At 38.3% G+C, this 27,797-nt stretch overlaps 1 protein-coding gene across 9 annotated transcripts in view; it reads left to right on the plus strand.

Moving 5' to 3' along the window:
• GALNT18 (polypeptide N-acetylgalactosaminyltransferase 18) overlaps window positions 1-27,797 on the plus strand; it is a 346,024-nt gene that overhangs the window by 79,670 nt on the left and 238,557 nt on the right. For all 9 annotated transcript variants that reach the window (XM_026082494.1, XM_026082495.1, XM_026082493.1 and 6 more), the window contains one exon: window positions 15,448-15,713. In XM_026082494.1, coding sequence (XP_025938279.1) covers window positions 15,479-15,713 — 235 coding nt within the window. In that variant the 5' untranslated portion in view covers window positions 15,448-15,478. The remainder of the gene's footprint in view (window positions 1-15,447; window positions 15,714-27,797) is intronic.

Below are 27,797 nucleotides of genomic sequence, written 5' to 3' on the forward strand. Positions count from 1 at the left end.
AGTTCTGTCCAAACAGTTACATTCACTAGAGGATTCCCCTAAAGTTCAAAGAAATTCATGTTCTGGTCCTCTGAATATTCCAGTCTTGGCTAAATCTTGACATGATGTGCGCCTGCATGGTCCATAACAGGATCTTCTCTGCCACCTTTGTCTCTCCCAAATGGTTGTAGGTGGTGATTCTCAATTACTCTCCCTTTTGTTAACAAAAGTGGTTTTTTTTTTTGTTTTTTTTTGTTTTTTTTTTAATGAGAGCCTTGGTCTAGGAAGTCCTGATCTTTTCCCATGAGCATTCTTTATGCTTCTATTAATACTTTGGTTTTCTTTGCTGTTGCATGTAGACCTCAGTAAAGCCTTCCTCTGTGGTAGGGATAAATTTTTCCTCAGCACTTTCTGAGCCAGACTCAATTTAACAATATTTTCCTACTGCAGCATCAAACCTCGGTGCTCCCTAAATTCCTGTCTAAAATCTGGAGAAGCTTTTCACTTTTCCTTTTTTGTTTCTCCTAGTTACAAGCTCCCTGTTAAGGAAGTCTTACACTTGTGACCTGATGTCTGTGTAGTGCTCCTTCTCTAACTGGAGTCAGTAGCAGAAATTGTAAATTGAGCTGTATGAGCCTCTGCTGCCTGAGGGAGGAGAACCTGCTTTGTCGATCAAGATAGTAAGCAGGATCATTAATCTCTCTGTGAGAGATCAGAGAAGGACAGACTGACACATGGACTGGGGAGGGTTATACCTTAGTCATCTGACCCAGATGCATTGCTTAGGAACCACTAACAGGGAACAGGTAGGGGGCAACCAGTGTTTTCTTTAGCTGTAGACCCTCCTCTTGTCTAATGTGACCTCTTCTGTTGGTTGCAACTAGCTGTATTGCTGTAAGGGAATTCATAATTCAGCTTCTTATTCAATTATCAAAATGGAAATAAACTTTATCTAATCTAACTGAACAAAATGTACAGAACAATACTATACTGCAGAACAAAATGTAGTCAACTTTATAATGTTCTCCAATGCACATACAGTGCAAGAACGTTATATCCTAACTGATATGAAAGATGTTCCCTTTCTGGTTCATGAAGATGGACGTGAATTATGTAGCATTTTATGTCTGGATTTAGGGTATCCATTCAAGATGTCTTAAAGGTTGCAGGTAAATGTTTCAGTTATTTTCAAAAAGCTTAGGTTTCTCAGACACATTGAAATTTAAATACATATATATATATATGCCTGGTAAAGACTCAGAAAGTCTTGCTGATGTCTTAGGGGGTTGTGAACCTACTCTTGGATAAGATTCTCTGTAAGATAGTCCAGAGATATTTTGCTCTTAAAGCACGCATGTTTGTTTGCAATAAACTGATATAGCTTTCTTTTTATTTCATTCCAAGAATGCCAAGCAGTTTAGAAGCAATATACCATTTAATGGAAACCATTTAATGGAAAATGAACTATAAGTTAACATTGCTTTGATACAATTGACTGGGAGATGACTTTTTCTTTCTTTCTTTTTTTTTTTGGTAGTATTGCCTTTCGTTTGGTTGAAATAAAATCTTACTTTTATTAAAACCGAAGTTTTTAATTAAAATCAGGTTTTTTTAAATTAAAACACTTTTTTATCCACAAAATGTATGCTTTCTATGGAAAAGGATTTGGAGGTGTGTGGGGGGGAACCAATAAACTCAGGTTTAACACTAAGGCTTTAAAATCAGATTTGAGATTAATGCTTTTTCATCTTTGTGAAAATTCTCCCAGGGAAGAAAAGAATGTTTCTCAATGAGGTATTGCATTTGTGCTGTGTGTTGCCTGAATTTAACAGCTTTAAAAAAATAATGTTATTTTAGTCAGATTTGGGGGTGCTCGCGTGCTCTCKCTCTCGAATAACTGAGTATCTTCTTGTTAACAGTGGACATAAATTAGTTTGAAATATTTTCTGCTCTTATTGCCAAGAGTTATAACATTCTCTATTCTGCTTTYTCTATGCAAAGTGATATTTTTGTCTGACAATGTTAATGATGAAATTTTGATTTCAGTTAGCCAAAATGTAAGCTATTTCATTGCATATACCTACGTGTTAGAGGAGACAGAGGATTCTTTTTTTCTTGCTTCTGAATTGATCTGTGCTGCTTCATTTAAACAAAACAAAAAATAATGAAGCAGTCTTGGCAGAGCAAAGATTTTCCTAGGCTCTTTTACCCGACATGGAGAACTGTAAAACATGTTTTAATGAAGGAAACTCGCAGCACTTCACTTACTCCTTTCATGTTTATCCCAGCTGTTAAGTTACTTTGCTTTAAGAAAAATAACAAAAAATTTTCAGAACTGTGAGTTCTCTGCCTCCTCCAGGAGGACTGGCTCACTTTGTCCAAAGTTCTCTGAAGGGTCTGGCATTCATACTGCCCTTGAAGATTTAAGGGCACTTATTTCTAAAGCCTTGTAAAAAGGCCCTTTCAACAGAACTTTCAAGATGGTAAAGGTATTACAGGATGCTGTCAGTTTGACTTTTCTGGAAAATGCAAAGAACTGAAGTTGCTAGTACTGTGGAAGAAATGTTGTATGTCTCATGAGTTCTTCTCTTTGCCACAAACTGGCTTTAAAACATGTTACCAACAGGTATCCTATTACAAAACTCCGAAGTCACTTTATTACTGTATGCTAAATGTTTTAAATGCCGTCTGATTATCAGAATGGAAGAGAGTGCACTTGCTAACACTGAGAGAAGTGGGTAATAATGAACTTGTATTCAGATTCTGAGTAGCAAAGAAGGGCATGACCAACAAAACCCTGATGATGATAACTCCCAAGTTATGGCTACCTAGTTTTCCTATAATCAAAAAATGGCAACTGACATAAAATTATTACTGCTTTTGATAGCTAGCAGTGTATTCTGCAGCTTGGTGTCACTTAATTCTGCAGACATTTTACAGAAATGCTATTTGACTTGAGTCATTTTCAGAACATAGCGTTTTAATGAAACAGTGCTTGGCATGTGATAGATAAATCTATGTGAAAGCTGGTAGATATTGTTTGAGCTGGGGGAAAAGTTGCATTCAAGCAAGTCATTTTTCTTAAAGTCTCAGCATTTAAAACAAGTAAAATAAGTGAATGTTACCAGAAAATAAACAGCAAATTAGATGATTCTCTTTAACTTCTCCAGTGGTCCTTCCCTTCAGAGAGAGAAAAAAAGAAAAAAAAGTTATAGCTGTATCTTGTGTCACTGAATGAAGACCTAATACTAAACATAAGTTTTTGATTACACCCTATTTTCTCCCTTTCTTACAGGTTAATCTGTTTATCACATGCTTTTTGGCCTGTATTCCTCCACCTTTTGTCTACCTTTTGCTGTTTATTTTATGCTGCAAGAACTTAAAATATTCTTTCTATGGATCGTTTACCATGCAAAATGGTATGTTCAACTTGATTCCATACCATCTTGTTCCTAAGGGACTTCAGTTGAGGAGAGGAATCCAAATGCCGAGAGTGTGGAAGAGCCATCATCAGTTAGGAAGTTACTAGTAGTGACACTTGACACTACTTTTCCTTGGTAGTAGTGACACAGCAAGAATTGATGCTAAATCTTAGAGCTGAAAAGTGCCTGTTGTTTATGGACTTTATTTCTGAAGCATTTGCAATGAAACCATTCTAACACCCTAGTGAAAGAAATAGGAGTTTGCTAACGCTGGCCCTGAGGAGAAAGCCTGAGACTGTAGTAGTAGTTTTTAGCCACAGAAATTTTGCTCAAGGCTCCCATGCTGTTTTATATAAATGCTATAGAGAAGCAAATTCTGCAGCAAATTACGCACTTTACAAATTGAGATCTATGGTCTGTATTGCACTTATTTATCAACAGCTTCACCTCCCGACATGTTCTCATCATCTGTTATGATCAAAATAATAAGTAATCATCTGCATAAACCAGAAGATGCTATGTCAGTTGGTTAGTCTCTGTTACTCTTAGAATCTCCTGTTGACTTCATATAGTCAAGGGATGCTTGAAGTAGTCGTAAGCTTTTTTTCTAAGTAGAAACACTGTTGAAGTCATTTAGCCTTAGTGAATTGTCCTTATCAGATTTTGTAGTCTGTTCAATAGTTACCAGTAACAAAAAGGCTGATAGCAAGATGCAACTTTCAGTCCTGTTTTCTTCACTAACAGATGTTGCATTCTTGACTGTTAAGTGGGAATTGATTTCTATAATTCCTGTACAAATGACTTTGGAATATCTTGCTCTCGCTTTGCCTGTTAGAAACACTGATAGCTTGGGCAACTTGCGTTCACTAGGGGCTTCCCTAAATTGTAAAACTACAAGAAATTAGAGCATCTTTTAATGATCAGTACATTAAATAGAGGAACTCAGATCCTTAGCTGGTAGAGACTCATGTTCTTTAATGGTTTCAACATATCTGTGCCACTTTATTTCAGCTGAAGTTCTTTGCACTTCTCCCCATTGTGTTGACAAAGGCTGCTGTGATTAGCATTATTTTATGGTTGTGGCTAACCTGAGTTTCAGCTGTGAATATGGCTTTAAACACAACAGTTCTGGCCTATGTTCATTGTGGTGCAATGATGTCTAAATCTGATCATGAAGTGATACTTAATATTACTGTAGTTAACTTTGTGTTCTAATGCAGTGTTGTCTGTACATGTCACATTGCAGTGGCCTTAAGACATACATCAGTTACACTCGTCTGCCTGGTGGTAGAACATTTCAACTTTGTACTCTTTTAATCTGAATATTTTTTGGTTATGGAAGAAGTCAACAGAATATAATCCTATATAGGAAAGAGTCTAAAGAAATCTATGCCACAAAACTGAGTAGTTGAATAATACTGGGAAACGTGCTAAGAAGGAAGAGCCAGGTTATAGGTTTTGAAGTTCAATTATTCTAATTTAAACAGACTTGCACCTTACTTTTAAGCCTGTATTATCTTGTAACTTTTTTGATACTCAGCTTAGGTTGGCTAACACAAGCTGCAGCAGTCTTTAAAGTGTCTGGGTACCAACTCTGTGGCTGAACAATAATTACTCAAATATCCTCAATGACTTTGTAATTAATTAATAGTGGGGCAGGTTCTTAGATTTTAAAAATCTCCATTTAATTCATTAAAGCTATGGAACTTAAGGAACTAAATTAATGGCTCTTTTGTGTGAACTATTTGGAAGTAGCTCAAAAAATATGACTCTTAAAGAGCTCCGAAATTCTTATACCGATTCCTTTTGCTGACTGACACCTTCTAATTCCCTCCTCTGATTAGCAGTCTAGAGCTAGTGCATAAGTTTAAACTTCTGAACCTCCTTTGCTCATGAAATTTCCATGATAAAGTCATTCTGCAATTGTTTTCATTCTCAGAATGTGGTGTTAGGTATTTAAATAACAGGAAGGATTACAGTAGTTGCTTGAGCTGTTGCTTTCTGTTCTGGACTCCATGAACCAGTGATGTTTTTCTGGATGTTCTCTGCTGGACAGAAATGAGTTTGGAAGGGACTGTGCCACAATGTACAAAGCAAAGACTGTTAAGAACAGAAAGGTAAACTGCACAGGAAACCTACGCAGGGAAATTCAGGTGCTTACTTTTTTAGAGGACCCTGTAGTATTGCTCATTGGTGGTGACTTATTTCATGACCAGAAACCCTTTGAGCTGGCATTAGCAGAGGCAAATAGAAATTCATGCCCTTTCCTGTCTTGAGTCTTGTAAAAGTAGGTGATTTTATAAAACAAAAAGATCTTTCTTAACATACAGGCTATTTAAGACCAGTAAAGGAATAAATAGTATTATGTTTTTCTGACATCCAGTATCAATTTGGCAAAGAAAAAAACAGTAAACATAATGACGTGACTCCTGTTTAGTTTTGAACTTCACTAAAACGGACAATACAAGGAAGGGTGAAGCCATTTGGGGGTGAAAGGGGGGAGTTCTAACTTGCAGTTCTTCAATGAAAAATGCCTGAGCATTTTTGTAATCTTCCTCTAATTGTAAGATCACTAGAAAAAAAGCTGTGGGTTACTTAAACTGTTAGGTGTCAATTACAAAATGTTTTGGTGGCTTTTATTTGGTCTAAACTGTAGATTTTTTTTGTGTTATGCTGATAAAAATTCAACCTGTAAATTGAGCTGTAAATAATGTTACACCTGGCAACAAATGTAACTCTGAGGGTCCAAAATTAACTCTATTTGAAGCCAGCTTCTAAACCGGAAATCTCCCAAAGTATGTAGTAACATTTTATTTCTACCTATAGTTCCATCAACCCACAAAAGTACAGCATAGTGACATTCTCCTCAGCTTCAAATAACTCATAAGCACCTAAATTGTCATCCAGAGTTTCTGCAATATTCCCAGCCACATGGTAACTTTTCTTTCCAAAATTCTCATCCTCTTTGCTTTTTTTCCACCTTTTCACGCATACGTGTTCAATCATGTTTCAATTATGCTCAATCATTTAATCTACTAACTGAAATCTTAGTGAAAATGCTGCTCCATTCATCATGATAGGAGTGCCAAATTATTTTACTTCACCTTTATTTTTTAAATCAGCTTACAATTCTTTACACTCAAAAACATATGGTAGGTCTATAAAAGTTACTGCTACTTTTTTGCTTCCAGCTTGCTTGAAAGGTTTGTTAAATCCCATTGCTAATGCCTGATAGGTTTTGATTATTTTAGTAATTGAAAACTTGATTTATATGGACCAGTCAGAGATTTGGTTAAGCCCAGGTCCCTCAGGTCACCTTTTATTTATAGCAGTAACACTCACTTAATGTTATGCTGTTTTCATTTTCCAAACCAATGTCTGATGGGGCTGGAGTCATTGTTTGATGGAAGATCTCCAAATTGCGTAGCGGACTACAGGAAGCTTTTCAGTGGGTAGTTACCTTCTCTTCAGTCAGTGTTCAAAGGCTGTTGTTCCTTTGGCCTAGTATTTGGGTCTCTGTGCTCCTAATTGTGCCGGGTATTACATATGGAAGACCTGATTTTCAGGAAGACTAAGTAGGGGATGCTTAAATAAAAGTAAATACTAATGCTTTGGTCTAGGTCTGAATCAAGTAAGCATTGAGATTTGTGTTACCATCCTCCAACATGGCGAAGCATATTAATCTCCTGTGTTAAACTTTTTAAATGTTGCTGTCTTGTGTTGAATAGTGACATGCTTTGATTTGTGGCTCCACAATTGTAATAGATGAAATATTTGCTGTCTGTTCCCAGAGGAATGCTATAGGTTTTAATTAATTATGTTTGTAAGGTGCTTTGTGAGCTGCAGATTCTGAAAATGTAAACTAGGATTTATTTTAACTGATGCAAGCATACTGAAGCCAGTGGTTTTGTGGAAGCCCATTGTGCTTATAATCTGATTGTGTTTTTCTGATCTTCCATTGGAAGATGCAAGTTATACAAACCCACCCCAGGATGATGGTCGGAAATAAGGGACTGCCTTAAAAATGAACTTTACTGCTGTGTTGTAACTCAATACTTTATTGAACAGTTGTAACATGGGAAGGGGTGTGCTTTATTTATTTATTATTATTATTTTTTTTTTAATGCCAAAGGACATAGAACATATGTATTCCAGTGAACAAAATGCAAGGAATGTGACTGTTGCACATCAAAAGGGTATGCACGTATGACTCAAATGTGTACCATCTGCAATACTGTTATTTAGTGAGGAAAAAGTCTTTTTGGAACTGCATGTGAGATTCTTAAAAATGTTTTTTTATGGCTACCAACCTTCCCTTTATTAAAGTTAAAAAGTCATGAGTTGCCTGAAGTTATTTATTCCTTGATATAGTCTGGTTCAGTTCTAAAATCAGGAGCACCACATGAAGGACTAAAGACTGTTAATATATAAACTTCTGAATCACATACTGAATGAGCAAAATTCATCTTCCAGTCCATCCCTTCTCCCTCCTCCCCCCTTTTTTGGGWAGTTTAGTTGCTATTGAAATAACTCTTGGCTTTAAGCCATTGCTTGCTTAGCAGGCTTCCTCTTGGCTCACTTAGAGAAGTTTTGTAAGCATTCCTCTCTTCTAAAAGAAAAAGAGTTTTTTTGGTAGTATTAATATTCTGCTTACTTTTATTGGACATTCTTGCAGCACAGACCAGTGTGGCATTCCAGGCCCAATCAAATGAAAATTTCCATCTCATCTCATACTGTGAGAGTTGTTAGATCATCAACTTGCAGTGAAACCTTTCTTGTTGAGTCAGTTTTCTTTAAAAGAGGCACAAGGGTGTTTTTTTTTTTTAAGGATATTTTTTAATGCAGTGGATCAGAGGAAGGTTTACTCCTAGATACCATCAAATCCTAAAAAAAATTATTTGAAGAATTTTTCTTCCACTTAAATGAATTTCTAAAATAGTCTAGGTATTTTAATGTAAATTGTTGGTTTGCTTAAGCTGTGGCTGCAGTATCTGATGAAATAATGTGTTATTCTAGAAAATTGTTTCAGCAATCTCAAAGTATAGTATCTATATTTCCTCTGAATTACATGCTTGGATGTGAACTTGGCAAAAGAATATCAACAGAGGGTCTTCTGCAGTCTACTCTGTAGCCACTGGATAAAGGACAGCTAACCAAAACTGATCTTTAAAAGACTGGGATAATGTTGATTGGGAAAGGGAAGAATTAAAACATTTGTTTTCACTAGCGTTACACTTTGAGGCTGTCTCTCCTACCTATTGTTAAACCAGTAAACCAGAATCATCTGCATTCCTTATGATTTCTGGATAAGCAATTAACTGAGCCTACAAAAGTCATCCATTTGCTCTAACAATCAATTCAGATTAAAAAGGACAATTACTTTAATATTGTGTTCTCTTTATGGGTTTCATTTTGAGTTTTCAGTCACTTTTGAGGTTCTGCCCCTAAACTCAATAATAGTTTGTATTACCTGAGATTCTGTTGTAAGATTTCTGAATACCTCAGTGTCCCCATTCCTCTGAAATAAAATGAAGTTTTGAGCCTCTAGAAAGAAAAACTTTCCTTATAAGAAGCCTAAAAACATGTAATCCTCTTTTTTCCCCCCTGTTCCTGTAGATTTTGCTTCTGAATTCTGTCTAGATAAATAGGAGTGTTCTTCTTACGAGCAACTGAAGGAAGTCACTCTTCATCTATTTACTAGAGTTTTTTGAAATGTCAGCAAATGTGTGGATGATGGTGGTCCAGTTGGTGCTAGATTTAATTTTAAATTAAATATTAGTATTTGGCCTGCTTCCTGTGAGTTTCCTCTCCAAAGGCTCTTGATGCCTGTCATGAATGCGGAAAAACTCCACTGATGCATCAAGAACTGCTTCAGGCAGAAGGAACAAAGAAAAGGAAGAAATCATTAGTTTTCAAAAAGACTGTTACTAGAAGGGGTTGTTAGGATCTACACTGTTCATCATATGCAGACATGCTCATAAAAGGGCATAAATAGTGAAGATAACCAAATTATTCGCTTAGTTCTAAAGCTAACTGCAAAAGATGGCAGAAGTCATGGCACTGAATGACAAGTTGGTGAAATAGCAAAATGTGAGGTAGCCTATACCTAGAAAGACATATGAAGCTACACCTAGTTATTATTGGGCTTTTTATTTATTGTTACTGGGCAGAGATCTTTGTGTCTAGTTCTCTGAGAGGGTTAACTTGGGGCTTAGGGGCAGTCAAAAAGCTAACAGTGTTAGGAATTATAAAGGAAGGAACTGAGAACAACATGGAAAACCTGAAATTGTGTATCAAATCTGGGCTGTAAGTCATGTCATCCCATCTCAAAAAAAAAAAAGTTGAAAGTAGAAAAGGATAAGAATAATCAAAATATGGAATTCCCCTCTTGTGAGAAGAAGATTACATATGTGAAACTCAGAACTGGCTAAGAAGGAATGTGATAGGTCTGTAAAAGCACAGATAGAAAGGTGACTAGAAAGCGATGGTTCACTTTTTGGGGGAATATGAGAATGTATGGTTTCAAAAAGGGATTACATTAATTTGTGAAGTAAAGATGTATTGGTAGCTAGTGCAAACAATTGTTTAGTTATAGCATCTGACACTGAAAGTCATTAAGCCACTAAATGTTTTCATGCTTTTCCAGGCAAAACATCATAGTATACTTACCCTGTTCTTCTCCCTAAATGTTCAGAGCTAGGCACTATTTGGAGATAGGATATCACTGTTTAGAAACAAGATATTCACAGAACAGTTGAGGTTGGAAGGGACCTCTGGAGATCACCTAGTCCAACCCCCCTGCTCAGTCAGGGTTGCCTAGAGGAGGTTGCCCAGGACTCTGTCTGTATGGCTTTTGAATATCTCCAAGGATGGAGACTCCAGCCTCTCTGGACAACCTTGTTCCAGTGCTCAGTTATCCTCGCAGTTAAAAAGTTTTTTCTTAGATTCAGACAGAATTTCCTGTTTGTGGGTGTTGCCTCTCATCCTGTCACTAGGCACCACTGAAAAGAGTCTGTCCCTATCCTCTTTACACCCTGCCTTCAGATGTTTAAATGCATTTGTGCTCTCGGTGCTAGATGAATGATTTTGAAATGATACCTCATGGATACTAGTCATCCAAATGCCATTGAAGGTCTGTGAGTTGAGTACCACATTACCTTTGCTCCTTGAGAGATTGCAGCATGGTGGTATGGGGTTGAATTTCGCTGTACTTGATACTTTGAGTAGTCTTTGAGCAGTGAAAAATGAGAAGTCCTGTGTGGCCAAAATGAAGTGAAGGTTCATGAAAACGTAGCAAAGGGTGACTTGTGTCAAACTGGTAACTAGTGTAAACTTAAAAATAGTTATTTTTAAATGGGAGAGGGAAAAGATGACAGGGAATAATGAAAGAGAAAGAGAGCAGATGTGGACCCCGAAAAGCATGAAGGAAAGGAAGAGGAATGGAGAAGAGAAAAAATGCTAGAGGAATAAAGATCATGATAATGCATCCCAACATAACAAGAAGAAAGAGATTTTTATTTTTCCGTTTCCTTCTTCCACTGTATATTTCACTCGTTCAGCTTTTTGTTCATATTTTCCTTCCCTGGGTTTTTTGCATTTAGTTCAGGTTCATTATCTACAACATCCATAGAACAAATCTCTTGCTCCAGAATCTGCAAAGGCATCTCTGCAATACCCACATATGTTGTCTTATAATTTATGCAAGTTCTGAAACTGGTTTAAATGTGGTGAGAGAGATGACTGGGGACAATACATACCAAAGTGAATCAGATCACTTCCCTGGGGACTGAACTCATGACTTTTACCTTTAAAATACAGAAACCTCCCTCTGTTTAGGAGCTAAAGTGACAGCTTCACAACTTGAACTGTTGGGAAGAGCTGATCAGCTGAAGGGGTTGATCTGTGTTCCTGTGTTCAAGAGAAGGATAGTTTTTACTTCATCACAGTGTCAAAATTATTACCTATTCAGGGTAATTCAGACTTACTTTTCTATTTGGTCATCTATTTGGTTCTCTCTCTCCAGAATGTAAACGTATTATCTTTCCAAACAGAGATGTGATCATCGTGGGGGAGGGGGAAGGAATAATGGAAGAAAATCTATTCAAACTAGATAATAAGATTATGTCTCCATAAAACGGACAGGATTTCAGCTAAGAATTTCAATAGAATATGGTAGAAATAATGTAAAAAAGTTATGCTTGTCCATTGATTTCTAACAAGACATTAGCAACCTGTTTTGGTAGATGGGATGTAAATACTGTTGATGATGTGTTTCACTACTGTTTTCTTGAATTACTTCATTACTGGTCTCTTACTACTAAAAATGTTCTAGTCTGCATCAAAAGGCACCGAAAATGTAGTTCCTAAGCGTATCTTTTTTTTTTTTTTTCCATCCTTCCTTGAATTGGATTGACAGGTAAGAAAGGCTAGTTCAATGACTTTCCTTAGAGAACACTTCAATGCAAGTGGTGGCTGTCTTTACTAGGTTATCAGGCTAATATTTCCTCTGCATTGATTGAAACTGTGTCCTATTACAGTACTGGGGGTGGGGGCAATATACATGTTAAGAGATTATTTTTTCCATTTATTTAGAGAGAAACAGAAGTGAAATAATTTGCCCAGCATGACATGGCAGATCTGTATTAGGGCTAGGATAAAATCGGACACCTAGTTTGGTGACCCACCTAATAGATCATACTGCCTCTGCACTTAAACACCTGAAATAGAACTTTCAAAAACACCAGTGTGATTTAAGAGAACAAACCTCATAGACCCTGTGGTCCCCCATATCTTAAGTGCTCAAAAAAAGAACCATTTAGTTTTCTTGTCACCTAATCTGCCTGTGGTTTTTGTACCTGGATATAACATGAGACTGGCAGCCTTGCTTTTCTCTTATTGCTCCTTTTCCTGTTTTTTTTCTAATTAGATTTTAAAAAAAGAATGGTTATGCATTTGTATAATATCTTGCCAATAGGGTCTCGAATCTGGATTGTGATACTATACAATAAATTGAAGTGGCAGAAGTAAGTGGCCAGTTTCAAAATAGTGTACACCTGGATACCTTCAGCTGTGTAAACTAAAAAGTCCTTTTAAAGAGACCAGTCCAGAATTTTATTACCAGAGACATGAAAGGCTTTTTTTTTTTTTTTTTTTTTAATGTCTTAAAGCATCTGGAGGTTTTGCTCCAAAGTCAAATGGAGTTTTAACACTAGCTTGACACTCTGCTGTTGAGGAGTGCAGCATTGGTAATAGGAGAATATAACTGTAAATGAAACTATGGTAAACATGATCAGAAAACTGTTGGGAGCAATGGGCTAATGAAATATTAATAGATACTGTAATAAAAAGTTAATTATGTGCCATTATAAGCAATGTGTTGGTCATCTTTTTTAGAACATATATGTCACTCATGAATGTGCTGACAGTCATTAGTAAAAAATATTACTTGTGTTTGTTCATAAAAGCAGTTGGTCATTTGTTAATATTATATAAACCTCTGTAGAAAATATAACTTGCTTGGTAATGGATATTACTTGTCCCTTATTTGGGTAGATTTCAGATCAGTTTTGCTTTAAATTGTGAAGTCTAAGGCCAAATCTTGGATGTTGCCTAAACTGCCAGTGCTGAAGAGTTTGTATTTTGTGAGTACGGATGGAGTTGACAAAGATTATAGCAAGTCTAGGTAGCACCATTAAATTTAAGACTTCAGTGATACACATTTACTGCTCACTGTTGCTACTGGGTGTGAAGCTGTAACACTGGAGTACAAAGACAGGGAAATAAGTGATGTTACAGACAAATGTTCATCACAGACCAAGCAGGATCACTGACTAATGTGATGGAGTTGTATTAGTGTATAGTGTACTGCCTTTTATAAAGCTTGAAATTGTTCATTGACTGCAGTGACTGGTTTGTCCTGCAAGTTTTTCTATGTTACTAAAATAATTTTTTCTCAATAGTAAATGTATATTCTTTTTCACATTCAAATACCTCAAGTCATATTAACTCATATCCAAATGAGTTCTGTCATGTTACCCTCCTTTAGTGTGTCACTGGGGAAATACTTACAAATTGACTGAAATAGTAGTTAGTTTTCAGGGAGGCTTAGAACCAAGATTGAGGAGGCAGTTTGTTTTTTGAGCTTCATTAGCAGAGTTTACTATGTAATTTATAGACACTGGTTTTGCCCGTCTTTGACTCTCCTTAGTTGTTACTAGTTCTGTGGTGTATCAGCTGGTGGAAAGAAAGAGGTCAATCTGACTTTTGCCAGGACAGTTGTCTGCCTTCCCTCTTGAATACTGGGTCTCACTTATGATGTAGCTAATTTGTTAAAAAACAATAACCCCAAACCCTAGGACAAATCATCTATATTTACTTGTGTTACAATACTAAAATGTAAATTCAAGATAGTGCAGGGTTTGAAAACTCACACATGCATGCTTCAGAACAGTAAGTCCTGGTATCTGCTGAGCTTTCTGCATGTAAACAAGATAACCGTTGTTTAATCTCAGTTATTGGGTATGATTCATGTAGCAGAATAGATTTGTATGTACTGCAAATGCAAAATTACACTATGACCCACAGCACTTGTTACTTCTTGTTTTCATTGGGTAATAAGTATTTAAAATATTTTTAGTATGTTAATTAGCTGCCTTATTATTCCTAATGCTGTTCATGCTAATGTTCATTTTCTGTTTTGAGACTATCAAACGAAAATGATCTTGTAAAAGTCAGCTATTTGGTACAAAATCCTTGTTTAATAGGAATGGAGAAGATCATCTATACTATATTTTTCTTCAAGTCAGTGGGATTTCATATTGAGAGGAATTTGCCTTCTTGCCTTCTTAGTATTTTTCTAAAAGCGTATGCAAGAGGTGAGATGAAGAGGAAAGCAGCATGAATATGATGAACTAAATTGTGAGTTATTAATATGGTCTCCGATACTGAAGCTGATTCAGGAGAGGGTATCCTCTGTTGTGTTGTATTCATGTGGAAGTCAGTRAGGCGATGGATAGATGTTGGGGGCTGCTGGTGTGGATGCAAACAACAATTAGCTATTAATAATATAAACCTGGAGGGGGGGAAGAACACAAACAGGATAAAAGATGTAAAAGACAAGCATATACTAATAATGCGCTCAAACAGGATAAAAGACAAGCATATACTAATAGCGGGTAGTTATTGGGTATCTGTAGCTGTGGAACCAATAGCTTCAAGGAGCCAAAGGAATTTCTCTGGTTTCACACACACACACCTGATAAATGGATGAGTTTCTGGTGTATCTTAATGATAGCAGCTGCTCTCTCCAGCCGAGCAGCGGAGCGTTCACCTAAGCAGCAAACGCAGAACGGGCGGCTGCTTCCTAGCTGGGCTAGACATTCCTTGCAGCCAGCTACAGAAATAGCACGAAGGCAGCAAGGCAGCCGTCCCCGCCCTCTCTCCCTAGTTTGCAGCACGGTGGAGGGGCCGCCGGCGTGTGTGTGTGTCAGGAGCAGGTGGGCCCCGCTGTGGCTCCGCCCCGCGCGGGACCCCGTCGGCCATACGGTGATGCCAGCAACCTCCGTGCAGAGCAGGCTCTTCATTGGAGGATCGGCTTGTCAGTCCCGGGCCGTGCGAGCCCCACTCTCCTGCAGGCTGCTTCCAAGGTCTGATTCTGGAGCGGTGGCCGGTGGCAATGGGAAGCGGCGTTGGAGGGAACAAAGTTTGCAGCACTTGGGCACTTGGCTGCTCGCGTCTTTGATGCCCATGGCAAGAATTGGTGCCTAAGCCCAGCAGCCAGTGGGGAGGCTGACACGCCTTGCTGGTTCACTGTTCGTACTGCTATCGCAAAGTTTCAGCTATTTTAATGTACTAAAATCAAGGATTCTAAGTATCAGCCCTCCCCACCCCCACCTCTCCTTCTAGGTAGGCGAGAAATATTTTTATTCTGTGGATCAGAGAACTTTTTGCATGGAAATTTACTGACTTCTGAGTGGTATCCGTTTTGGGGAAAAGGGGGGAAAGGATTTATTTTCATCGCACTTTATTTTTGTTTTCTGGATCACAGGATTTTTGGAGCTATATGGAGGGATCTCAGGATGGTGTGCACCAGGAAAACCAAAACTTTAGTGTCCACTTGCGTGATTTTGAGTGGAATGACTAACATCATCTGCCTGCTGTACGTGGGTTGGGTCACCAACTACATTGCCAGTGTCTATGTGAAAGTACAGGAGCCGATCTCAGAGAAAAAGTTAGAGGAAGACAAAGGGGACACTTTAAGGATTATAGAAAGGCTGGACCATTTGGAAAATGTCATCAAGCAGCACATACAAGGTACCACCTTACCCGCGCTTGCTTTCCCTCCTCACCCCACCCCGCTCCTTTCCGCGCGCAGACCTCCCACCCGCTCCCGCCGCGTTTGGGGGGGCGTGTGTGCGAGCCATTCCTCTTGCCGTGGGGGGAGAGCCATTCCTCAGCCCGGAAGAGCAGCGCGGAGGCTGCGGTGCGTGCGGAGGTCCCTGGCGGACCCTGCCGGTGCCTGGCGAGAGGCGCCGCGGCGGCGTGCGGGGACCGGCCGCGATCCCCTCCCTCCTCCCAGGTCGGCCTCCGCGCGGGGTGGCGAGCCGGGGGGGCGGGMAGCGGTGCCCGCAGAGCGGCTGTGCCCGGGGGCTGTGTGAACCGGACGGCGGAGAGGGCTCCTGGGCCGCCTTGGCCCCAGCACCCGGGCCCTTCGACCGGCGGCAGCCCCACCGGGCTGGGCTCGGCTTGTTGCTTTAATAAACCTGACCTCAGCTCTGTGCGTGTCTGTGTCATGTTAAAGTAGGGATTCCGTGGGGAGGGCTCGGCATGAAGGGCAGAGGAGCCTCTTCAGGTCTTGCTGTTGCCGTCACTGGTATTATCTTTCTCTTCCAAAATGGGTTGCTGCGAGGGGAATTTTTCTTCCCCTCCCCCTGCGAGCCTGAGGGTGCTAATCCGTGCAGAGTCTGTGTGTGTTCGGGTGTGCTCAAGGTTTTTCCCCAGCGCTTCTGTAGTGCCGAGAGCCCCTTGGGATTATAACTGGGACAGTCTCTCATTTGTGTAATGCCTTTTTAATTTGATCTGCTACTGAGGGGAGCTCCAGGGGAAGGGCAAAAGGGGGAAGGAAGGGAAGATTATTATTTCCTGGGTGTTTGGGATTTTACATTATTTTGCTTTTCTGGGTGATGTTTAACTAGTGTCTTCCTTTTAATTTTCATCTTCCACATGGCATCAAACAGTCCCTCCCTCAGTCTGTTAAGTGGGCAGGATTCTAAGGAGGCTGGGGGCAGGGTAAATGAGATCTCTTGCAAAATCTAAAGGGACTGTCTTTTGCTGCTTCTGCATAAGCTCTACTGAAGGTTCAAATCCCAAGTCTAGCCTCTCTGGTATGTATCTTAAGTCTGCCAAGATTGAGCAAACCATCTGGTAAATGATACTTATCACCAGTACACAAAATGTCGCCTGCTTCCAGGCAGCTTTGGCCAACTGGATTTCTGTGTTCTGGGACTACAAAGAATGGTGGAGTGGGCAGGGTGACTGATCACATACGTACTGAGCTTCCCCTGCCTAGCAATGCTCACAAGTATGACTGCAGGACTGTTAAAGGCCAGCTACTCCATTGTGACTTGTACTAACATTTTTAAAAATATGACATATCACTGTTCAATATGTATGTGCTTCCTTTTTGTTGGATAGTCTTGTCATCTTGAGTATGTTAGTAAAACATTTCTTCTTTCTGGAAGATGAGTGATAGGGGGGCCTGCAAGTTTTAAACTCGGGGACTGCATGAGAGAAGTTATCCTGATTCCTGAAATGAATTTTGAAAAGGGAATTTGTTTTTGTCTGTGTGCCAGTGGAGTGCACTGTGGAAGCATGTATGAAGGCAAGGATTTTTTCAAAAGGCCCTGTAAGAGTTAGATGCATGAATTACATTGACTTTCCATACAGATTTGGAGCATAACTCCTTCTAGCTCCTTTGATTTTGTCAGTGTGATGCCCTAACAATCTTAATATTTTTTTCAAGGAAAGTAAGTGTTCGTATCAGCATGTTACTTCAGTCTTTGGTTGTCCTCAGAGTAGTATAGAAAGGTTATTAGGGTAGAGTATAGCATGGATTAGAACATAAATTTATTTTGTGACTTTTTGTGACCAGAAAATATTTTTAAAATAAAATTTAATATGAAAGTTGAAGACTGTCTTCTAAAAATATTTAGGTCAACAGTTTTAGTAATAAGTGCTAAAATGTATTTAGGGGAAAAATGTAAAGTTAACAAAGTTCTTGTAGTTTACTGGAACCACTTGCCCTTAAAAAGACGCCCAAAACACAAAGGAAAACAAAGAAACAAACACAGATCATTATTCCAAAGTGAAATTTTTTGTGCTTGTACTTGCTATGTCATAGTAACTGGGGTCCATGAGGAATTTTTATGGCAGAGGATGCAGAATAAGTTGTTATTGTAATCAGGTTTTGCTTAGTACTCTAAGATGCTATGACTTCAGGGCTGTGCTGCAAAACTTGTTGAAGTCATTGGAAGGAATCCCCTAAACTTGAGCGGGTTTTGCTTGAAGATAGCTTCAAGACATGAGTTTGGGATTCATTGCCATAAACTGGGTAAACCAGTTGCCATAATGGTTCTGGACTAGTTATAAGAGTTATCTCTAGCTTGCCATTAAACTTCTGCTTGAGCCACTTCTTTCTTTTGTGTCGGAGAGAGTTGTCAATAGCTCAGATGTCCTGCAATGCTGAACAGATATGAAATTAGCAAGGGTGGTATAATCAGATTCTTTAGGATATTCGGCAAATACCGGAAAGCTCTAACTGCAGTATTTTACACATGGGACTATGCTAATATTTCATTTGAATTTGTTTTCTGATTGAATTATTTAATTAGATGCCATCTGGGAATTATTTTAGAATATAAGTTCCAATCTTGTAATGTTTTATCAAGTGTCCTGGAAATGAGAGGATATAAGAAGTGCCTTCATATAAAATGCTTTTTAAACTGTGTATTTTTTAAAAATAAGATATTTTCATGGCAAGAAAAGTATTAGACTGGAAATAGTTTTCCAGATGAGAGAAGCTGAGAGAATGAGAGTATGCATACTTCCTATGTTTGGAAAACACAGTATGGAAAGGGTACTGGTCTTACATTGGCAAAGAATGGAAAAGTTTGGATACACAAATATGTACCTGACATATTGCAGATCTTTTTATTCCTGCTATCTCTGTGTATCTATGGTTCTGTGAATGTTGAAAGGTAATAATCTCTGCGATCTTTTTCTGGGCTCTGGAAATGGAATAAGAGTAGGTGCCCTCAACYGTATCTGCTCTGCATGTGTGGTACTCATCCCCTTCCTCCTTCCATGTTAATTTAGGTCCTGTAGCCTATGAGCATGTTATACAAGAGTTGCTACAAAATTAATGCTGAAAAGATTCCTCCCCCGCCCCCCATGTCTTTAGCAGGAGGCACACATTTTATACTAGCAGGCAACCCATTGAGAGAAAGTTTTAATTTCCACTTCCTTTCAAGTTTGCAGATAGTGGGTGGGTTTTTTTTAGATGATTGTGTGTGTGTGTGTGTGTGTGTGTGTGTGTGTGTGTGTATGTGTGAAAGAAAATGAGGAAGAGACCAGATGGATAGTTTTATGCAAATGCAGTCTTTTTTGTTTAACAAAGGAGTGTGGCAAATATATCATTTTGTACTCTGAGCTTTATTACCAGAAAGTGTACTTAAAGGACTAAGGTTAATGAATATTGTATTAAATGACATGTCTGTGGTTCCAACGTAGGGTTTGAAATCAGTTGTCTCAATTTGATCTGAAAACAGTATGTTCTGTCAAATCCATAAGGAACAAACTGATTTAAAAAAAAATCTCATTTTATTAAAATCAATACAAGAGTGCCTCAGACAGATCACAGCATCATTCATCTTAATAATGCATCATGCATTTACTCTGTCACTAAAGAACTGCTCTAAGTTGAATGTGCAGTAGGAAGATCATGTGAGCCGACAGGCTACTCTTCATCAGATATTTATTTTGTAACAACAACAAGGGGAACAGCATTAAATTGCTGCCTTATTATTGTTAATGTTTTCTGCAGCGTACCTTTAGACTGTCACAGATAGATGCYGAGTTGAACCTTTTCCTTAAAAAGCTATGCTATGGTTAAGCACTTAGAACCCCTCACGTGTTCTATCCTGTTTGTCCTATTACGCAATGTCATTTTACATTGTTCAGCCTTCCTAGTTTTAATCAGATGGTGTTTGCATTCCAACATTATTTTAAAAGATTATGGACTATGAAATCTATGAAATGAACTTGCTTTTTTTTCTCATCCACTAGGGACCTAATCTCATTTAACATACRCACAAGTGTTTAGAATGTATTTATATTAAAGTTGTGACAACACCGTACCTTTCTGGACCATTTGAATTCTTTAAGACAGTAGATAATCACTAAGATACCTGTGTTGTGGTCATTTTGTCTCTGATCTTTGCATGCTGCTGCATTTSTTGTCATAAATGGAAGGTCTGTGGAATGGAAGCACTGTGTGGACTGATTTGGGGAATTTTGTTAGAGAGGAGATGTAYGTATTATCTCTCAACCTGCTGCTTAGAATGATTTGCTTGGTGGATTTACTTCAGCTAATGTTAGTTATCCCATAGTTAGACATCTAGTCGTCATCTGTGGTCAGTTAGGGGGAGGAGAGATCTCCAGTGTGAGATTCATTCTGTGCATCTTTGACAGGTGTAGGGTGGAATGAATTGCCTTCTGGAATTGCATATATTGAACCTGGGAACTAAGTTAACCCAGATTCTTAACTTTAGCCATCTAAAGGTTTGGGTAACTAAATCCCGCTCTCGATACTTACCTTTTATTTATTGATCTCAAACATGTAGTATGCAGTATGAAATCCACTGCTTTGGTGTAGCTGACTATTCTTTGCAGCCTGGTTAGCTAGGATTACGCTCCAGAATTCCATCAAGTCAGGTTCACTGGCTTTCACACGATTGCTCCACCATGTCTCTTATTCTTGTGATAGTTTCCTTTTGGAATAATTAATTGAGAAATCGACCCAGCATACTTCCCTCAAGCACAAAAGCAATTAGGCATATTTATCACTTGCTGCAGTATATTTATTCTACTGAGAAACAGAACAGCGCTAGACCATAGCCCTGGGACCCCAGCTCTTGCTCGGCTACAAAGGCCTCTATATTCACAGTGTCTGTACAAGCAAAAAGTGTCTGCTGTCCTAATGTAACTAATTGCAAGAGAAGAAATTATTTGGGTATATAAAGAATGTGGGATAAATCCCCTTTTTATTTTTTTATCTTTTCTCTCTTTAGGCTGTGACTTCTCAAGTCACTCTAGGTTACTGCATGTTAGTGCAGATTAAATTGAATTTAACTTTTATGTTCTCCCATGCTTAGGGATGGGTGTACTAAAGAAAACTTTAATACAGTGATTTCAGCTAGCAGACTGTTACTGTAAATTTACCAACATTGCTGGAGGTTTAAGGACCATCTCCTGAAGACTTAATGATGTTGGTCATGTTGACTACAACTTGAAAATTCTTATTATTAAAGATAATTTTTTCATGCTTTAATATCTTTAGTTCCCTAACAATTATATTCTCAGCGGTTCTTCCAGTAAGGATTTATTTTGCTACAGCTAGGACACAATGGCCAAAACAGAGGAGTTCTAGTCTGCCTTTATTAAAGTAACTGTCTTATTACTGGAGATAGGATGACTTCTTTCATGATGAAATTCTCTTTCTTAAAATTAATTCTTTTTCTTCTGATTATTTTAGCTAGATTGGTCTGTTAATTCATAAGATTTATGCTGTGAAAATGGCAGTACTATTAGCAAAAAAAATCTCTCATTAATCTAAACTTTTGCTGTTCATCATCCAGTTTGAAAAAGGCTTTGAAATTAGAATTATTTAAGAAAAAGCTTACCAACAGCAAAAACTCTAACCTACTTATATTAGCAGTGACATTAGTGCTTCATAATGAAAGTGGAAAGTGGAAGAAAAGCTTTCTCGGAGTACTAGGATTTTCTTTTTTCCTGAAAATACTGAATTCTGTAGCATTGACATTGGGAGCAAATAACTTCAGGAATGGTGAATAGTGAAGGAAACTATCTTTGTAGAGAGACTAAGGTATTTAGTTTGTAACAGATAATACAAGAGGCTTTGAGAGTGTACCATTTCATGGTAAGAGGAAAACAACTGTAGGATGATGTAACCGGCATACCTAGGAGAAAAATAGTAGTCAGGTATGGCTATTTTAGTGAAGGAATTGTTTGCAACTGGTAAATTTAAAGGGCCAGGTGCAAAAGCTATGTGAGCAGGGCAGGGAATGCAGGAGGGAAGAATTTTCTCTTACACAAGCAATCTTACATTGGGAAAACTATTAGAGACAGAGACGACCACTTTAGGAAGCTCTGCTTCTGTAGTGTTTGTATGTTTCTTCTACGTGACCATATGAACACATTTGTTTGTGATGGTTGCTTAGCAGTAGCTACATGTCCCATTTGAACCATAGGATCATGGAATAAACTGGCTGACCTAAGAAAGGCAAGTGGAGATTTTTGAACCAAAAGCATGTGAATGTTTTCATTAGAATTTAGACTACATGGTTAACTACTGTTTGTGTTCATAAGTGGATTACACTAAGATACAATTCCAAGGTACCCATAACCAATCTAAAGCTGAGAAGTCCTGGCACTCCTCTCCCCTCTGTGCCCAGCTGTACCTCTTCACCTTCATCTTGTGCACTAGCAATCAACACAGTTTGGTGAATTGATTTAGGGGTCTGATCTGACTGAAAATGAACCCTTTTCTTTTGAGATTGTGCCTTTTGAGCAGGAAACAAGAAGTTGAATTTGGCTACAAAGTGAAACTGAGAGCTTTGTAGTTAGGAAGGAAACTGACCTGGATTCTGTTGCCTTCAGTCTAGACAGTTTCTGTAGTTCACGTGAAAGTCTTCAGACAAAAGATTAAAAAATGAATCTGGAATCTGGAAATTGTGACTTCTTGCCCTCCACAAGTTCTGTAGTTGCTAAGCTGGAGAATTTTGTCTTTTCTCTCTGAAAAAGTTCATCTCCTGTTGATATTTGTTTTCTCTGCGTAAGGGCACAGCTTCAGTGGAAGGAGTGGATTGTGTACTACAAGAGTAATCTTTGATTTATGTGCTGCACGGAGGTGGAGATGATTTTTTTCTGCTTAAGGTTTTGGACTCAGCTCAGTGCTTTATTTATGCTGGGTAGGTGTCACTTTTGAAAATGTTGCCCAGGTTGACACAAGGAGCCTGCAGCTATGCAGAGATTCAAACTTAGGTCTCTTGGTTTTCGATTAGGCAGTTATTTCCATTTTAATACTAGTGAATCATTTTATCTATAGAACCAAAATGAAAAAACAAACAAACAAAAAAACATAAAAAGAAATATAAAGCAAGACCTACAGATAGTTATTGGGTCTTACGTATTGTGTGAGAGATCAGCTTGGCTCCATTGTCACATCTTCCTGTGACAATACCTGGCTTAACAATCCAATGCAATAACCATTCTTCCACTTAAGGATACTGTGGCCATGGGATTGATTGTGATCTGCTGACTGATGGTAGGTGGTTGGGATCTACCAAAAGATTGATAGAATTGTATGCAAGGTACGTTTTCTGTAGTTCTGAAAGAAGTGCAAGAGTGTTACTGCACACAGATCAAGAGTATGTTTTGAGAGCTGTCTGCTACATACTAATGATATTAATTCTCTGCGTTTTGGGAACAGGACAAAACCCTAGAACCATATCCTGTGTTTTGTTTGTCTGTGACTGATAGAGAGTATTGTTTTGCATGAGCTGAGTGTTTATGAAAGAGTCTGGTACTTTGCATCCAGTAGTACAGGATCTGAACCTTCAAGCACATGTGCACAAAGTATGATTTGTTCCATTATATTGTAAATACAGAGACTGAAAACACTTGTCCGTCACTGAGTCTGGCATGAGCTGTGTGGGTTCTCTGTTGTTTCTAGCCAAAAGGATTAAGTTGTTGCCTGCCTTTCTAACCTTGCTTCCTTGCCTGTGACAGACCACAGAAACAATTAAATTTAGTTTTGTGCTCAGCAGAAAGGTCTTGTCATCAAAATTATATTATGAAAACATTTATTAACCACAATATGATGCGATAATCTAGTATTATCCATCTGAATGCTAAAGAGGATACATAAAGAAAATCTGTGATGATTTTTAAAAGTAAGTATTGGGCTCAGATCTTGAGACAGCTGTGGCAGTTGCAAAGAAAGCTTAATTACCTATCCCAGGATGCTTGCTGCATGGGAAATCTGTAGCTGCCATTGAAACAGCCCAGAACTTCTTCGTTGGCTGTTAATGTGCGGAGTGTGACGGCGGCATAATGGGACTCGAATCATGTTTAGTTGTGTTTCACAGCTGTCCTTATTTATTGCAGCCACAAGGCTATGTTAATTTAGTTATGCTTGTTCTGGAGACTGGACTTTGTACAGAGTGCTCTAGTGCCTTAGGATTGCCCTTAAGTCCAGAGCAGAAATTGTGTGAATGCTGCTGATAGGTGTAATTTGCTGGTCCCCAACTAGCAAAACCACTTATTTAATGGAATTAAATTTCAGACTGATGCAAAAGTGAAAACTGACTTCATATCTTGTTGTGCCTCCTCTAGGACAAATTCTTTTTCATTTGTCTGCTATACTATTTTCCTTTTAAGGTAGGTTTCTCCCTCATTCATTTGCATTTTAAATTCTCTTCTAGTCTTCCTTGTTTTATTCACTAAGCTGTATTATGGACTGAGGTCAATGGTACTTCTTTCATACTAGACTGTGGAGGAATCTTTCTGTGCTGCCCTTGGCCTTCCAGTGTTACGACTACGGCCTGTGCAGAAACACTTCTGGGCTTCTTTATTTTAGGAACTTGAGAAATAGCTCAGCAACAGGGTACATGGTGGGACTCCACCATTCCACCAGATACATTGAGTAGACACAGGAATTGCTGCTAGGTGCCTGAGACTTGATGTCTTGTCTTCATGTTGCTTTTACCATTAAATCTATTTTGACTACAGTTATACAATTCTGCTCTGCAGATGTATTCTCTGCATAACAACATTGCTTCTGTTTTCCTAATAAATTTTCTCTGCTCAACTAGTGTTTTGTAACCAAGGTGCTATTTTTATCATGATATCTTCAGTTTCCTGAGGCAAAGGCAGAGTATTCCAAGAGCCAAAGCCTGTAATTATTGTAGCTCTTCAGCATCTCCTCTGCCTGGCTTTAAAATGAACAAATGAGAATATTATACTTTCTTGCTATTTTTTTTCCTTAGTATCAAGGTGGGATGTCCACATTGCTACCCTGGACTCCTCCGCCTTTAAAATGCCAAAATGTGTCTTCTCAAATCCATATTTGAATTCTTACTATTTTCTCTACTGAAATTATGTGAAAATCTATATTTTTTGTTTCAAATAATACTGTGGCAGTTATCTGCAATCTGAGCTGTCTTGTGATTGGAACTGTACAAATGTATAGTGGAACACTTACCTTGAAGTGATCTTACTCTCTGTGGATAAGATCAGCACAAGCTTGGCCAAGGAGATGGATATGTGGCTAAATTTATACAGATTCTTGGTGTCAGCAGGTTTGACTCCCTGTAGGAATTGCTCAAATGGATCAGAGAGGACGTATTCTGTTGTCTTATTCAGAGAAAGTGCGTGAATCCTGTAGCAGGCATTTGCCTGCTAAGTGTGTAGTAGCCAAGTCTGTTCTTCCATGTTAGTTTTTGGCCTGACTGATAGTAAATTGAAACCGATGTGAGCTCTGAAGTATGAGGTTAAATATCTCTCCCCAAAACTCGTGTTTTAATTAGCGCATCTATAATACTACATAGTTGCCTAATTCCATAGTTGTACCTTTTGAAAATTCTTGGTCTCAGTGACGTTCTGTGTAAGTGATAGGGGTGAGGGGATGGAAGTCCTATTATAGTTTTGGTTTTGCCATTTCCTACCTCCTAAACCAAAATCTTTATTTTAAATACAAATATTTGCATCTTCCTTTTATAAGAGCTGTCACAGATGATATCGGGGGGGGGGAAGGGATTTCTATAAGCAGCTTTCTGAAGGATGTAAGAAAAAGAGATAGTATTCCTCTGTCTTTTTCTTCATAGAAAAGTGGCCGTTGTAGCCTTTACTTTAGGGAAATAATACACATTTTAGGCTGGGAAAGGAACTATGTTACTTGCCATATGTAACCTGAATCTAGCTAGAGATCTGTTTCATGAATCATCCAGCTAGTACAGTGAAATACCTGTCYCCACTTTCATCGCCGATCACAGTCCTTTGAAGCTTTTCTTCCTGCATCAAGTCATGACTTGTCAAAGGCCTGGCAAAAAACTGTGGCATACCTTATGTAAAATAAAAACTGCCAGATAAACTTCTCCAGCACAGCAGACTCTGTGAGTCTGTACTATCTGTTATGGAATTATCATTGCAATAAAGTTCTCGTTAGAGAAAACACCTGTTGGGATTAATCTGGGCCCAGAATGAATAAGACTTGCAGAAGGGAGCACAGCATAGTTTTTAAAATCACTTTGTTCTACCCATTTGTAACTTTACCAGTGTATAGTGCATGATCACACGACATGAAGCCAACATTTTCCCMCTTCTACTTGTGCTTTCAGCTGCTAATGTGAGGGGTGGGGGAGTTTGAGGCCTAGTAGCATACTGTACTTTTTAATGGTATTTTGTCTTAGAAAATGTGTTCACTTCATGTAGAGGGATTTGGAGGATGAGGAGAATCAGGGAGGAGAGAGTACAGAAGAAACTGAAGGCTGCATAAGAGTACATTAATTTTTTATCCTTTTTAGTTAATATGAAACTCCTGTTATTGAGTGGAAACTCAATGTTTTCCATTAGTGTTACTGAAACTAGTGAAACTATTGTTACAGAGTTTACACTGAGTGGGGGGGAAAAAGCAATGCAACATTTCTGATTCTATTCTGAAAGCTTTTTACATTCTTGTTGCTTTCAAAACCAGCTTAACATTTAGTAGGTTATGAGAAGTATTTAACTGAATTAATTAAAATGAAAGCCAAATTTAGCTTTCAAACACTCAAGACTTAAATCCAATTGATCTAGTTTAATATACAGGTCTTTTAAAACAGACTTCTTAATCTGAAATGTGCAGTAAATACTCAGACTGCATACAGCCAGAATTTAATAAGCAAAATACAGTTACTGTCGCCAAAGTTGCATCACCGTTGGTCTCCCATGTTACAATAATGTATTGTTTTCTTTCTTGTCCGAGCCTTTCAAGAGGCTGTAGAGTTAGTGTCCTGTGACTTTACAACAGGATGTCAGCCAGAAGGGGTTATGACATCATTCGACTGGGATATAACTGAATGAGAGATTTTAAGTTTAAGTAATATTTTTTCACAGTTGTAAAGCTGTATAAATTTAGAATGAATTTCAAAGTTTTTAAATGTAAAAACCCCAAGTTCCAAAGTAATGTATAAAGCTGTGAAAGTTATGCCAGGAAGACTAGTGAATTTATGCGCTAAAAGAAGCAACAGGAAAAAGCAGTAGCAAAATGGTACCGGAAGGCTTATGTCTGAATAGATCATTCCTGCCCTCAGCTTTCATTGCCCTAAATGCAGCTTTTGTAACAAGAGTACTTTTGACTGTAGAAACATTTTCCATCTCACTGATTTATTGTTATACTTCATAGAAATGCAATTCTATCAACATAAAAAGGTTTGTTAGAACAGCTTATTTTTTCTTATATGAAAATGGTTGAAAAACACCTTTATAGTGCTAACGCTACTACTCCATTTACATTTAAGTTGTAAGTGATAAAAAAAATTTGTAAATAAATGGAGATATGTGTGTATATATATATAATATGTATATACACATACATGTGTATATGTATAAATAACATTATGCGCCCCAAAGGTCTAACCAGAGTTCTCCTTATGTGCAGAACAGCTACACTGAGGAATCATAGGTCATCTCTTGAAGGTGGGAAGGGTCTTTGCCATTGCCATGTACAGGCCGATGTGGAAAGAAAGAATTTACAAAGGATAATAGAAGCACTGAAGTAAGAACTTGATGAGAGCAAGTGGGAGCATGCTTGTGTAATATCTCAATATGGGGGCAAAAGGAACAGACTACCATAGTCTGGGAATGCAAAGGACAGAAGATATTGCCTGAAGTGTGTTAGAACTGAGTTTTCAGAGTTGTTAGTGCTCTTAGCAGAAACTGAGTAATTAGCTAAAGGCTAGAGTGAACCTGGCATGTTTCACCACTTGTAAGTGGAAACCTGATTCGGGATGATTGAGTTGTGGTAAAAGTATGTAGAATACAGGGTCACAGAGTGAATGG

Source organism: Apteryx rowi, unplaced genomic scaffold (assembly GCF_003343035.1).
Source record: "Apteryx rowi isolate R43461 unplaced genomic scaffold, aptRow1 scaffold_58, whole genome shotgun sequence".
In the NCBI taxonomy this organism is placed as follows: domain Eukaryota; kingdom Metazoa; phylum Chordata; class Aves; order Apterygiformes; family Apterygidae; genus Apteryx; species Apteryx rowi.